The sequence below is a fragment of the Zalophus californianus genome, chromosome 8, assembly GCF_009762305.2.
Source record: "Zalophus californianus isolate mZalCal1 chromosome 8, mZalCal1.pri.v2, whole genome shotgun sequence".
Taxonomy (NCBI): domain Eukaryota; kingdom Metazoa; phylum Chordata; class Mammalia; order Carnivora; family Otariidae; genus Zalophus; species Zalophus californianus.
In genome coordinates, this window is record NC_045602.1 from 85,279,103 (window position 1) to 85,292,921 (window position 13,819).

At 47.4% G+C, this 13,819-nt stretch overlaps 1 protein-coding gene across 2 annotated transcripts in view; it reads right to left on the reverse strand.

Annotated features, from left to right (window-relative positions):
* UXS1 (UDP-glucuronate decarboxylase 1) overlaps window positions 1-13,819 on the reverse strand; it is a 96,946-nt gene that overhangs the window by 22,542 nt on the left and 60,585 nt on the right. For both annotated transcript variants that reach the window (XM_027623556.2, XM_027623557.2), the window contains exons 7-9: window positions 11,374-11,478; window positions 8,377-8,436; window positions 5,563-5,684 (exon numbers count right to left, since the gene is read on the reverse strand). In XM_027623556.2, the coding sequence (XP_027479357.1) occupies window positions 5,563-5,684; window positions 8,377-8,436; window positions 11,374-11,478 (287 nt within the window). The remainder of the gene's footprint in view (window positions 1-5,562; window positions 5,685-8,376; window positions 8,437-11,373; window positions 11,479-13,819) is intronic.

A 13,819-nucleotide genomic window follows, 5' to 3' on the forward strand; every position in this document is an offset into this window, starting at 1 on the left:
TCCCCTATGGCCTCTCCTAAATGCATCCTAATGGGGTCTGCTCCCTACCTGGGGAGAGGATGAAGGCCATTACAGAACACAAAGCAATCTTGCTGAGCATGATTCTCCAAGGTGCTAAAAAGCTGCAATTCACTCTCGATGATGCCAAAGGGACAAGGCCATACAAGGTCAGGGAACAGCAGTTATGCATCTTTCTGGCAATCTCCCTCAACAGCCCTGCTTTGGTCTTAACAATCCGTCAGGAGTGTTTGTTATGCAGCAGGCTAGGCCAACACTCACAGTGAGGCCAGGAGAGGTCAAGTACTACTCTGCCAGTTTCTAGGTGTGGAAGGCAGGTGCTCGGCGAGCAAGCGGCAGCGCCAAGAAAAAAGGCGATACTGGGTCTTCACCCCTAAGGGGTGAATACTACCTTCAAACATTTGACTTGTTAGCTGCTTGCTGAATATCTGTTTTTTGAACTAAAATATACATACCAACTATTTCATTTTTTAAAAGTATTCTGATGCTGGAAAATAAAACAAACCTTGAGACCACTGGACTAGATGATTTTGGAGTTTTCTTTCTGCTCTGCCAATCTACGGTTTTATGAAGGGTGGCTTGTTTTGCAGACCCAGCCCCGTGGGTGGGCCACAGACTCCAGAGAGTCATACTCATGCATGGCCTGGAGCTCAAATACACACCAACCACTGACCACAGCATGCAGACAAGTCCCCACATGTAAAGTCCCCACATTTATAAAAGCATTGCATACAAGTGCACAAAGGAAGTGCACTTTAGTTCCTCCCTGACAAGTTCAAAGGACAGGTTTCTCCTGGTATCCAAAAGTAGGGTGTTCCTATGAAACCCTTCAGAAGCAGGAATGACATAAAATAAAGAAACAATTACCATCAACTTATATGGAAAAATTTTTTAGCTTTCCCAGACCCCAAAAATAACCTCTCTTAGGCTTTTCTGATACCCGCAGACACATCTTGCTAACATGAACGGAATAATTCGAGATTAAGCTCAGATGCTCACAGACACAGGTCAGGGCTCTGGCACCTGGTGCGATGCTGAGTGGGGCTCCCGGGGAAGGGGCTCAGGGTGTCACCACCTGTCATGGCTCACTGCAAAACAAACTTTGAACACTAGTTTTGCTTTTCACATGTTTTTGTAAAGGTGAAAATCCTCTTTGGTTCCAACTCATTCCATCCCCTGGAAGAAGACTCACGGGAACTTCTCTTTCCATGAAGGACATGTTTGGAAATGTGTATGTGGGACAGAATTTTCTGGGAAATCCAGTTCTATTTCGAATACATTAGGGTATTTCCATACACGAAAATGAACTCAGAATTCTGAGAATCCTTTGGAAAAGGGAAAACCTTCCTTTAGATCTTTAGAAAAGTTCTACCGTATGTGGTCTTCACAATGAAGTGACAACTTATAAAGAAAGGATGTATCATGTAAAAAAAAAATGAGTTAAAGTTACTAAAATAATTAAAAATATGCCAAAGGATGATGGTTTCCCATTCTCCCTGGTCATTCTTTTTTCATTTGTTTCCAGACAGATAGCATAAATCATACACCTAAAGTCTTGAATCTATATCTTGCTGTCCTGAAAGGCTGAATATGTCTAACTATGAACAGAGCATGTCACAACACCACTCCTTGCTGGTTAACCACACTGCTCTAAGAGGAGGCTGGTGATTCCAGAGCAGAGCTGCATGGACTGCTGGCTCAGAGCAGAGCTGCGTGGACTGCTGGCTCTGGGTGTCCTCACCGACCGTGCGTGCCTCAGAGGAGCACCGATGCCCTTGGACTTACAGCTGCATCTTCTCTTGCTGAGCCAAGTTTCCTCACCTGCATGCCCCACCAGGGCCATAGGCAGCTGGACAGCCAGGTGTGGGTTCAAACTCCACTTACCGGCTGAGGAACTCAACCCAAGTTTTGTAGCCACTTTCCCATCTGTAAAACGGGCGACCCAGCCCTACCTCAAAGAGGTCATGAGAATGAGGTGAGATTAAACAGATCTGTGCTACAGGCTGAGCCCTAACAGAGGAGGCCAGCACACCACAGGCACTCCTAGCCCACAGGGTTTGGCTCCTCTGCGACACCCACTGCAGGCCTGTAGGGCACAGCCTCTGGACTGCAGAGCGCCGTGCTGAACACTCAGAGTCCAGAAGGGTTATGTCCACTAAGGAAGAAGGAAAGGCAGCAGAAGTTAGAGTTCTGAAAATCAGTCACTTTCGAGTGGGAATCCCAAAGAAGGTCTGATTTGCCCCAGACCAGGCCAAGACGAGGCCACACCCAGAGGGCCAACCCTGACCCCCCAAGACCAGGCCATACCCAGAGGGGGCAGCCCTGAACCCCCAAGACCAAGTCACACTCAAAGGGCCAACCCTGACCCCCTAAGACCAGGCCATACCCAGAGGACTAACCCTAACCTCCCAAGACCAGGCTATACCCAGAGGACCAACCCTAACCCCCCAAGACCAGGCCATACCCAGAGGGCCAACCCTGACCTCCCAAGACCAAGTCACACTCAGGGCCAACCCTGACCCCGCAAGACCAGGCCACACCCAGAGGACCAACCCTGACCCGCCCCCAATAGCAGGCCACACCCAGAGGGACCAACCCTGACCCTCCCCCAATACCAGGCCACACCCAGAGGGGGCCAACCCCACGTGGGCAGAAGGTGCTCTGACCCACTCTTTCTGGTAGCTAATATAAAATCCTGAGTAAAAAGATTTGTTTTAGTGTCTTAAATGTTTACATTTTCACAATCTTCACATGGTGTTTTATTTTCCTTTGTTTTGTCCTTATTTTTATCTCTGGAGGGGATGACAGGTAACAACTTTTTTTCCTTCTTGCTCATTTGTGTTTTCTTATTTTCTGTTCCTGGCCATGCATCCTGCCAGAGCAGGAACACAAACACCTCTCCACCACAGGAAATGCACCCATGTTTCTTTCTTCCTCCTCAGCAAGGATCCAAACTAAGAAGGTAAAGATAACCCCAAGGGGGCCCGGTCTTGGACCCATGGCTCTCCCTGCAAGGGAGCAGAGTATTTGTAAGACGAATACTAGGGGAGGGACGGTGTGAAGCCCATGCTGGGCCCTCCTCACAGGCCTCTTAGAACTCGGGCACCGCCCTTGGCCACACTCTCCCCACATCAAGAGACATAAGCTCCACTTGTCTGCTAGGCAGCCACCACCACCAGACATGATCCTGCCATCCAGGGGCGCGGTCCCTCCCTGACCTCATGGCCATCCAGAAGGAGCAGAAGCGGTGCTACGGAGGAAGCAGGTTGCATTACAACTAATCCTAAGTCCTAGCTCACCTCATATGAGGGGCAGGTGGTATTTCCAGACAACCGTGACTGTAACACTCCCCCAGGCAGACAGGAGTCCTTGAGCAAGTGTGCTAAGCAATGTGATGAGCCTAGATGAATCTACAGACTACTGGGTGCAATTAGCCTAGAACCCAAGCTTCTCAAAAAGCACAGAGCCTTTCTTCCACAAGGCCTTCCCAAACCTAGTACCATGACAAGAAGCGATCCATACACTGTTCCCACATGTACAGCCCTCAGTGTCCCAGGGAGAAGCACCCTATTAACTTGACCACCAATGTGACTCTTCTATCGTCTGATCATCTGACTCGCAACGATCGTCTGTTGGGGCCTCCTGTGTGTGCAGCACAAGTCAGACATCCCACAGCAGAGGGATCTTTCCCATGACTGACTGTCCCTCACAAGGAAGGCCCCTGCTATGCAGGGACACCCTCCTGTCAGAGCTCTTATCAGGGACACTTAGGCACAGATCAACTGTATACACAAGGGACTTCTAATGGGAACATGACTTTACAGTTTTCAGAGCAATGCTACCTATGCCATTAACCTCCCAAGACGTCTGTGGACAGAAATGTAAATGCTGACAGATCCAGATTTTTCTAGATGCTATATTCCCGAGCTCATGAGCCGGATGATGTGTACAGATGCAGTGCTAGTCTGTGTTTGAAAAGAGCACCCTGGCTAGTGCCTGGCTGTGTATCACAGTTCCGGGCATACAGTCAGTGCTCAATGAATGCTGGCTATAGTATTACTAAATACTACAATTATCATGAGGTCATACCTTGAGGAAGTAGGTATTACCTAGACACTCACTAGACTCATTTAATAAAAACCAAGAGTTTAATTAAAATGCCCTATTTGCCCACCAGCTTTAACCTATATAAAAACTCACTAAGAAATACAAGACTGAAAGCAGAAGCCAACAGCTGAGAAACACAACAGTCTTCAAACTTATTATGCAATAAAATGCAACACGTGCCCCTCAAGCACTCAGGTTAGTTTTCTCAAGTACCAACATATCCAGAGATTGTTCTCTGTATCTGGGAGACCGTCCTAAATTGTGGAGTCAAGTATTCTGAACTCAAGAACCACAAAGATAGGCCCTTTCCAGAACTGATTTATGTTTCTTAAAATGAATGGATAATACGAGTCGATTGCTCAAAGTAGCTTAGAAAGTAATCAGTGTTTCCTCTGACTGAGAAAGAAGACAGAATCAATAAATACCTCCAACAGCACAGTATTCTGTGGGTCTTTAATGTTGGTATTTCATTAAAGACATGAGGAAAAAAGCTCCTGACAACTCTCTTCTGCGAAAAAAAGATGCTCAGGGACACTCAGTGGCAGGCACGTTGACACGCCTCTTCCGTCATGCAAAACATGACCATCTGAGCTCGCCAGCAGGCAGGACCCTTGGCCTCAGAATACTGCCCTCAGGGACAGACATCCAAGTCTCTAAGTCCTCGGAGCATAGGCCACATCAGCTGACTCCAGTCTGCAATGATTTGCCCCCATGCCCTCCCTCCTCTACCAGAGGGCATGTCTGTGAGGATGTCAGAAAGCTGGTCCAAGCTCAGAGACGGTGACCGCGGCCTAGCCTGGGCCCTCGCCTGGAGTCACAGTGCTGTGACAGATGGGTCACAGGTTCAAGGCACACAGAAGCAGAGCCAGGGTGGGAACCCAGACCCTCCACCTCTCAGTCTCATGGGCTCCTTCTGCTACAGTATGCTGGTGAGCAGATCTGCAACATGACATCATCCATGGGAGAAGCCCGCAGTATGGCAATGAATAATTAAGAAATCAGGAAATAGTAAAGAACTATAAATAACAATTCCTAAAAAGCTTCAAATTAAAGCAATCACAAATTCATTTTTATACACTATTAAATAACTCAAAAGAAAAATAATAAAGTTCACTGATTTGGAGGCTTCAGGAAAACAGAAGCACTTACTAACTGCTGGTGAGCAATCAGGCAATAGAGAAATGTACCGTTCACAGCCATGCAACAGCATTCCACACTGGAGCATTTATCGCCAGGAAATCGGTTTTAAAAAAGGACATACACAGGAAAAGCGGTTGATAATACTATTAATTTATAGTAGTGGGAAACTAAGCTTCTCCAGTAGCCACTGTAGGGCAGACCTAATCACAGCATTTCACTCCTGTACGGCGCTCTGCATTTGATGGAACAGGTGTTCTGCGCGTCTACACCCCAGGCCCCCAGAGCGCGGTTCCATACCTGCTTCATGTAGGCATAGCACATGGTCTCAGCAACGCGCTTCCCTTCGTCATAGCAGGCTCGGGGTCCTATTGGATTCACATGGCCCCAGTAATCCTCACTCTGGGGGTGGACTTCAGGATCTAGGAGTGTGGGAAAGGGAGACTGTGTGTTCATCAAGTTCATATGCATTCTGAATGATGAATATTTATGATGCACAAGCCTGCTCTCGAAAGACCAAAGTAAACACTTACAAATGGGGAGATACCTATCAATGTGGCACAGTCCATTCTCCCCAGTTCCAAAGGGATGCACTCTCCTTACCTCTCATATTAAGACAGTGTTTTACAGGGAAAAAAATAACTTAAAAGACCAAGGTCACTCAATTGCAAGTCTCTCCTCTCCCCCGTAAATTGTTAACACTTAATTGTACAAACTATAATTAAATGTAATTTATGTGAAGGGATATCTGGTTCCACTTTAGAAAATACATAATCATAGTAAAGCATGTACTTACTGAAATAATTTTAAGAGCATCTCTGTGGAACACGTGGACTTTCCCATGTGCCAACAACATGAGAACAAACTTGAGAAGCTCACTGAGAGTCTCAGTGAGACGATTAGTACCCTGGTCTGTCTGTGTAGGCACAAGGACAGACTGTCCTAAGGCAAATGACTGCTTGACCCTTTAGCGCACGTTTTATATTTCCCAATTCCTGTTTTTCTCGTGTGTAAATCAATCACATTTTAAGATGTGCCAAGGGAACAGACTATTTAAAGAAACCTAGTAACAAATTCTTTTGTAACACAAGTATATTTTTGAAATGTGAATTAAAACCTTATGTATATGGTACATACAGCCATAGTATAAAAGGTATAAATCTTTGCCAAGAAATCTGGACAATGTACAGGAGCTCTGTATTATAAATTCATTTCTTGCTTATCTTAAAAGCCAAAATCTGACTTCAGCTCATGGGGACAACGGGACCCGCACAGGACAGAGACATGAATACACAGGTGCCCCAGCCAGCCGGCCCCCTTCAGGAGGCTGGAACTCCCCTGCAGTGTGATGGAATCAAGGCAGAGACTCAGATCTCTCTAGCCACTGCTGTGGTTTAAAATTCTCTTAAGAAGGGGGCATAGTTTTACTGCAGGATGAGAGAAAAGGTCTATGGCGAATATTCCCTGAGAGAAGAAAACCAGTGACTTAATTTCACACAGATATAACAATCGAGAGACCGTTTCTGGGGATTTTTGACAAGAGCTGGGCCACCTAGACTCCAAAGAGACCGTCATAAATTGAGCAAATGGCAAGAAAGAGAAGATCGGGCACACCGCTGACTCTGCTCCTTGATGGGCACCCCTGCGCTGGGGTGTCCAGGTGCCCAAGGTTCAAGACATGGCTTTATAAAGTCCCCACACTTTGTCGTTAAAAAAGATCTAGAGTCGAAATTGATTTCCAATTAGTCTCCCCTTCTCAGTATGTTGTGAGGGTAACCCACCAAGCACCCCTCCACAAAGCATCCATTTACTGCAATGATCAAACACCGGAGCCGGCCAGTTACACCCTGATGTCACTTAAGAACCTTAAGGAACATGAGGTGTCATCAAATATGCAGATGATAAATGAGGCAATGGAGGAAGAAGGCTGGACAGGGAAAACATGTCATTGTGCCCTCTTGGACCAGTAAGAGGAGTACCTTTATATTTGAGACATTTAAAAAGCTTCAGCCCTTTGAACTCTATCAACACCACTCCTCTTGTGACACAGGAAGCCAAAGGGAATCATCCAATGCCCTATAAAGGGAAATGTACTGATCCCTTGGTAAGTCTTGCTACGGAAAGGACATGAAGGAGAAATGCAAGTCCACTCAATGCCCGTTCCAAAAGCAACTGGCCAAACAGGTTGGTGGTGGACGCTTTTAACTGCCAAGATTTCAAAGTGGATTGTGCTCCACCTTTTCACAGGGATTACAGAGAACAGAACTGCATTTAGAATATCTGTTTCTATATTTTTTTTCACTTGGTTCCCTTATTTAAAAGAAAAAAACACACATCTCTTCCTATTTTGCCCCCTGACTTCCTCATTTCTTCGTACAAAACAGTAATGTGCAGTAGACGAATTACACCATGTCAGAGTCCAGATTCTGCTGCTTCAACTGAGCAGTTCTCCACAAACCTGCACAAGCCTGCACTGGTTGGTCTGGGGCCAAACAGAAATCAATGTGAACTGAACCACAGCCCTCACCCCACTCCGAATGCTGACTGCCTTAACAGGCCTCGCGGGGGGTGAAGTGCTGCAGGTTGGCAAAACAGGCTCAGGAGTTTTCTGGCACTACCTACTTAAGATTCTTCCAGAAATCATTATATAACAGGTGAGGCAATCAGCACCTATCTCTTTGCCAAGAGAGCAAAGGCCAACCTCTGAGATCTCGGTGGGTCAGGCTCACTGCACCCACTGCTCACACCAAAGAATAACATGGACCAGCTAAATAAAGTGGCAAAAGAAATCCCTGACCAATGATCTCCAGGGTCCTTTCATAGCAGAATGGAAAAAATACTTCCGTGGGTTTGTCTGAGGTGGGGCTTACTGGCCAGGTGACCGGACATGGTCCTCCAAGACCGTTCTTCAGCAGGAAGAAAAGGGGTTTGGCCCACTGAGAGCAGACATGGATGGCTGAGCCGGGAAGGCTCTCTGCTGCCTCGCACACAAACAGGGAGAGCAAGGTGGGGCCTTCTTACAGTGGAATCCTGGACTCATTTTTGCTTCCTTCTTCACCTAAGACAGTCCCATGGGCCCAGAGCCAGCACCCCTGTGGGGGCCCCACCACTCACCTCCATATACCTCCGAGGTGGAGGCCAGCAGCAGACGAGCACCGACTCGTTTGGCCAGTCCTACAGAAAGCAAAGATAGGATCAGAGAAGCTGTCAGCTTCAGGGAAACGAGGACATGACATGTGCATGCCCATTTTTGTAGCCAATTTATGTAATTTTTTAGTATGAGTTGTCTCTGATCATTTGTGCACTGTGAACCATCCACTCATACTGCATCTACGCTGGAACCAAAATAAAAACAAAACCAGTAAGAAAAACACAAATGAACCCTCGGAAGCACAGTATTTAGTCTGATACTGATAAGTGGAGGTGGGGCAAATGGAGAGTCTGTTAGTTTGGGAAGGTGGATTCAGGGTTACTGCTGGTGGGCAGAAGGCAAGGCCGTTCACACCCTCACTTCCACTATGCTCTCCACAAGCTGGTCTACCTGCCACTTCACTTCCTCAACGTGCCACCTGGCGTTCCAAGTGTGCCCGAGCCAGTCTCCCGGGCTGGGCCCCTCCGCCCTGTCCTCCTGCCTCCTTGAGGCTCAGTTTCAATGGCCCCTTCTCCAAAGACAGTCACCACATTCCCGTGTCCAGCTCTGAACCGTGTCCTGCATAAGTCCCCTGCAGGTAGAACAGACTAGAACATCGTGCTCTATGGTGGTCGTGTAAGTAGGCAAAGTCCTCCAGACACAAACTCCCAACGTTAAGCAGTTCCTCAGAGGCTCACAGCAGCCCCAAGCCAGAGAAACCCACTGCCCTTCGCTTAACCCAGGGTCTCCCGAATGTACTCCCTCACGGAGCCTTTGTGCACAGACGTCACCAGACCGAGGGGCCAGCTGTGCCACGCACTGAGGTGCCCGTGAAGTGCAGGGTATGCACACACCACCTGCAGACACTTCTAGGGGCGGCTGGCGACCTAGAAAGGCCCCAGTGTGTGGGGCCTGGCTGGGGGGTTGTGTGGGAGCACCAGGGGAGGGAAGCAGGGAGCTGTGAAGAGGGAAGATGGGCAACAAGAACAAGAGAATCAGGCTCCGAACAGTAAGGATGTGGAGATCATCTGTGCAAATGCCACAGTGCAGTGGAACAAAAAATGTTAGAGGGACATAGCAGGATATGGAACTTATGGGCTTTATACCTTATACCACAATGATAGTAGTTTCAAAAGGAAGGATCCTGAGCTGGTTTGTTTTTTTGTAATAAACTCTTAAGACAACTGTAGATTTACATGCAGTCGTACAAAGTAATACAGAGGAACCCTGTGTACCGTTTACCAAGTTCCTCCCGACAGTAAAACCCTGCAAACTAGAGCACGACATCACAAGCAGGACAGTGACACAGATACACTCAGGACACAGAGCATCTGCATCATCACGAAGACCCCTCAGTGGGGGAGCCAGGGGAGCCCACGTGCGCCGCTCGAGTGCCCAGGTGTTTATGCAGAGACTGGACAAAGAAGTCTCATCCTGAAGAAGCCGAGCACAGGCCCAGAGAAGGGGGGAGCCACAGACAGGGAAGGGCCCCACCAGGAAGGGGCCGTGTGGGGTTTGCTGCATCTTGTCTCAAGTACAGAATGATTAATGACAGCACCTCTCTCCATTGAGAATATGAAGTCCCGCTTAGGGTCTCTGTGGCCTAGCAACTCTCCCTCCACTTCGGCTTTTGTCCCTGTCGTTCCTGAAAGGAGTTTACCCTTCCTTCCAGACTTCCGGGTCCAATCTCAGCCATGGCTCAAGGGTCCCTTCTGACTGGAACTCTAACAGCTTTCACTGGAACGATCCCTTCCTCCTCGGTGTCACTGGTGCCTGGCCCATATATCACCTCCACCAGGGAACGCCAAGGGCAAGCTCCCTGCCAGAAGAGCCTGAGGATGAGCCTAATCTGAGGGCAGAACAGTGCCTTGGGCACAGTGACTGCACCATGAATGCTATCTTCTGAAACAGCCTAGGCTTCGTGGCTTTTCCCCAGTTGTATCTAGCTTGGATATGAAGGAGGCGGCCGAGGAAGCAGAGAGAGCATGGGCAGGGGCAGGAGCTGATGACGGCAAGAACGGGCAGCAGCTCTACCAACGTCTCACCTCTGAGCAAAGTGGGGACTCTGTTTCATCTGGTGGCCAGGGCATGGGTTGCAACAAAGAGGAGAACAAATGCCCTTTCTAAGACTAGGAGAATGAATCATTTCACTTCACACAGAGCTTGACCCCCCCCAGAATGTTTAGTCTGAGAGATCCGAAAACCAATCTCCAGCTGCCCTTTCAATCCCTTGTCTCCAAGCTTCCCCAAATTAAAATTTAGTGCTGTATTTCCCAAAATCCATTTATAGAAGCTGTTTTAAATGTTCCCATAATTAAATCCATTTTTCACTTGACATTTTAAAAAGTGGTTCCTTTTTTCTACAACTAATCAAACCCCTAGTTTTTGAAACCCATGTCAAACTTCAGATGTCTCTAATTTAAGCATTAATATGTACATGTCACCCACAGCTATAAATCTGAGGTGTGTTTTTTGTGAACGTGCACGGGTAGCCACCTTTACCGGCATTCATGCTGTCACCTTTCACCCTCAAAGTGAATACCACAGTTCAGTCTAGACTCGGGTACTCAGCTTGGACAGCCCCATCAGGTCGGCTGGTCTTCTGCTCCTCCCAGGAGCGCTCCTCACAGCCCGGCGTGTGCAGTCCACACAAACCCAGCCCTGGATCAGAGTCGCCAGTGTCTCTTCCAGCCCAGAGGCACACACACCATGTCACAGGGGAAAGGGAAGAAGGATGCGTGGTCACAGTGACAGGTGGTCACTCCCAGGGGATTTAACTGAGGCAAAGCAGACCCGTTACTATGACTGTGTCCCCTGTGAAAACTGATGGCTCATAAACGCACTCTGAAAGAGCCTGGGCAGGGGATGAAGGAGGGGTCTAAAGACCAAGATCAAACTCTAAGAGAATGTTAATGACCTATGCCTGGAATTGCCTAGAACATTCCTAATAACAGCTGCAAAATAAGGAAAGGACAACTTACCCAGCATGTTTAGTGTCCCAATCGTATTGGTCTTCAGGGTCTTGATGGGGTTATACATGTAGTTTGGAGGCGAGGCTGGAGAGGCCAGGTGGTATATCTGGTCAACTAAAGGAGACAAAAATGGAAGTACGTAATTTCCAAGGAAAACACTAAAAACATTCTGAACTCCTAAGAATCAGGCTGTATGATAAAGGCATTTCTATAACTTTCACTGAAGTTCCAGTTGTTACTCCTTTATTCTTCATAAAAACAAATTTGCTTTTGCATTTAGAAGAACTTTAAACAAAAACAGGAAGTCTAACTGTCTGGGCCTGTTCTCCTCTAATCAGAGGCAATCTGATTACCGAGTTGACTGTTTCTGAGATCTGTCCCAGATACAGCATGCAAATCAGAAGGAAGACCAATTTTTCAGACACTGAATGAAGCATGACTACCTAAAGCAAGCAAGGTTTTTAATTTGTAAAACCAATCTGACATAAAAGCATTAAAATATGCTTTACTTGCTTTGTTTTCACATATTTTGTGTACATAAAACTAGACCCTGAGATGACAGTCGGAGGGTGGCTTTTGCTTGTTTTCGTTGACTGATTATTTATTGAGGATCTGCTCAGTGGCTCATGAGCAAAATGACACACTGGAAACCAAGGTTAAGAACAAGATTTCAGTCATCAAATACCTATCTCAGGAAAGACACAGGCAGAGATACGATGACCAACTGCCAGCTCTGGGGGATGCTGGTTTGGTGAAGGAGACTGAGCGAGGGGTCTGTCCTCTAGGTGCACCCGGCTGTGCAGAAAGCCGGGCTAGGAGTTCATTCAGGCTCGGGCTACTTGGGAATGAGGGTGCTGTGCACCAGGGATGGGAAAGGACAAGAATTTCTGCTGAGGCTCTGAAAGATCTAAGTGACAGCATATGAGACTTTAAATACCATGGAAGAGTCTGGATTTGCACCAATAATGAAGACCGCGGAGTTCTGAGGAGACATTTTGAGGACACAGATTTTGACACTGAACACTAAGCAGCTGATAATGCATTATAATTATCATAATTTTGAGGGCAAAGTACCATTATTTCTGTTCTACACAAGAGATTAAGAAGCTTGCAGGTGAAGCAGCTGAATAATGACAATGCCAGGATTTGAACCCAGTTCAATATAAATCAAAACCCAAAGCTTTTTGAGCATTATATGGTACTGTCGTCAGGACAGCTCGACTCGGGAGAGTGGTTTTTAAAGCCATGAATGGTAAAATGACTGGGTTCTGCACAACTCCCCTCGTGCACAGGCGTTCGCTGTGACATCACCATCCCCAACCCTTGCTCTCCAGGGTCAGGGAGCACCGGCCACACAGCAGAGAGGCCCCTGGGAAGTAACGTCTCTCTGTGAAATAGCAGTGATGAAGAAGCACGTATCGCAAGGCCATCCCTGCAGACAACCAAGTGTGTCCACTGCTGTCCCACTTCAGCTCCGGGTGAGAGAAAACATCACCACCATCACGGGGTATCTGAGACGCCACTGCCAAAATGAACCCTCCTTGTACACAGCTTCAGCCCCCATGCAAGAAGGCCCACGGGGACCTCCCTGGCCTCCCACCCTCTTCCCAACCAGGGACCATTGCTCTCTTTTAGGTAACGGCACTTTAGGGGCTGGGTTTCAGAAACGAAAGGGAAAACAGGCCAATGGGGAAAACCAGTCCTCATGGTGAATTCTTCAATATAACTTTCTCAGAAAACATCCCTTCCCACCCAAAAATGCCCAACCTCCCCACCCACATCCACTCACTACTCATCTCCCACTGAAAAACTCCTGTCATGCCCAGGATGGCGTGGGAATCACCGCAGTGCCTTCTGGGGGCTGGGGCGACTTCCGAACACACTCTCCCACCCAGAGATGAGAGCTGGATGAGAGGTTCTTATCTTCAGAAGAGGGACAGAAGTGGTGACTCCACACCAGTGCATGATATTCTAGGCTGTGAGCTTGGTCTCCATCTTAATTGACCCTAATTATCTCAGTCTTTCAAGCCCAACACAACTGGGAGGCCCAGTACACATGAGCCACTAAGACTAGGAGAAGGGGGAAGCTGGATGGTTCTATGCAGATAGTATCTTTGGGAAGGGGTTCTAGGAACTGCACAGGCTCACGGAACAACCTGGTAATGGTTTTTCATACAGTGACCATACTTCAAGGGAGGCAAGAACAACCTGTAAAAGACTGTAGGTCTCATCTTCTGGATATTTATTTATGAGGCTTTTTTTAGCTAAGACTATTCAGGCCAACTCCTGACGTGATTGTTTTAAAAAGTTGCTTACTTTAAAAATACTTCTGCAACACCATCTCTATCAAAACTTCAACAGTGATTTTTGCAGAAACAGAAGAAAAAAAAATCATCCTGAAATCCATACAGAATTTCAAGGGACGCTGACTAGCCAAAACAATTTTGAAAAAGAA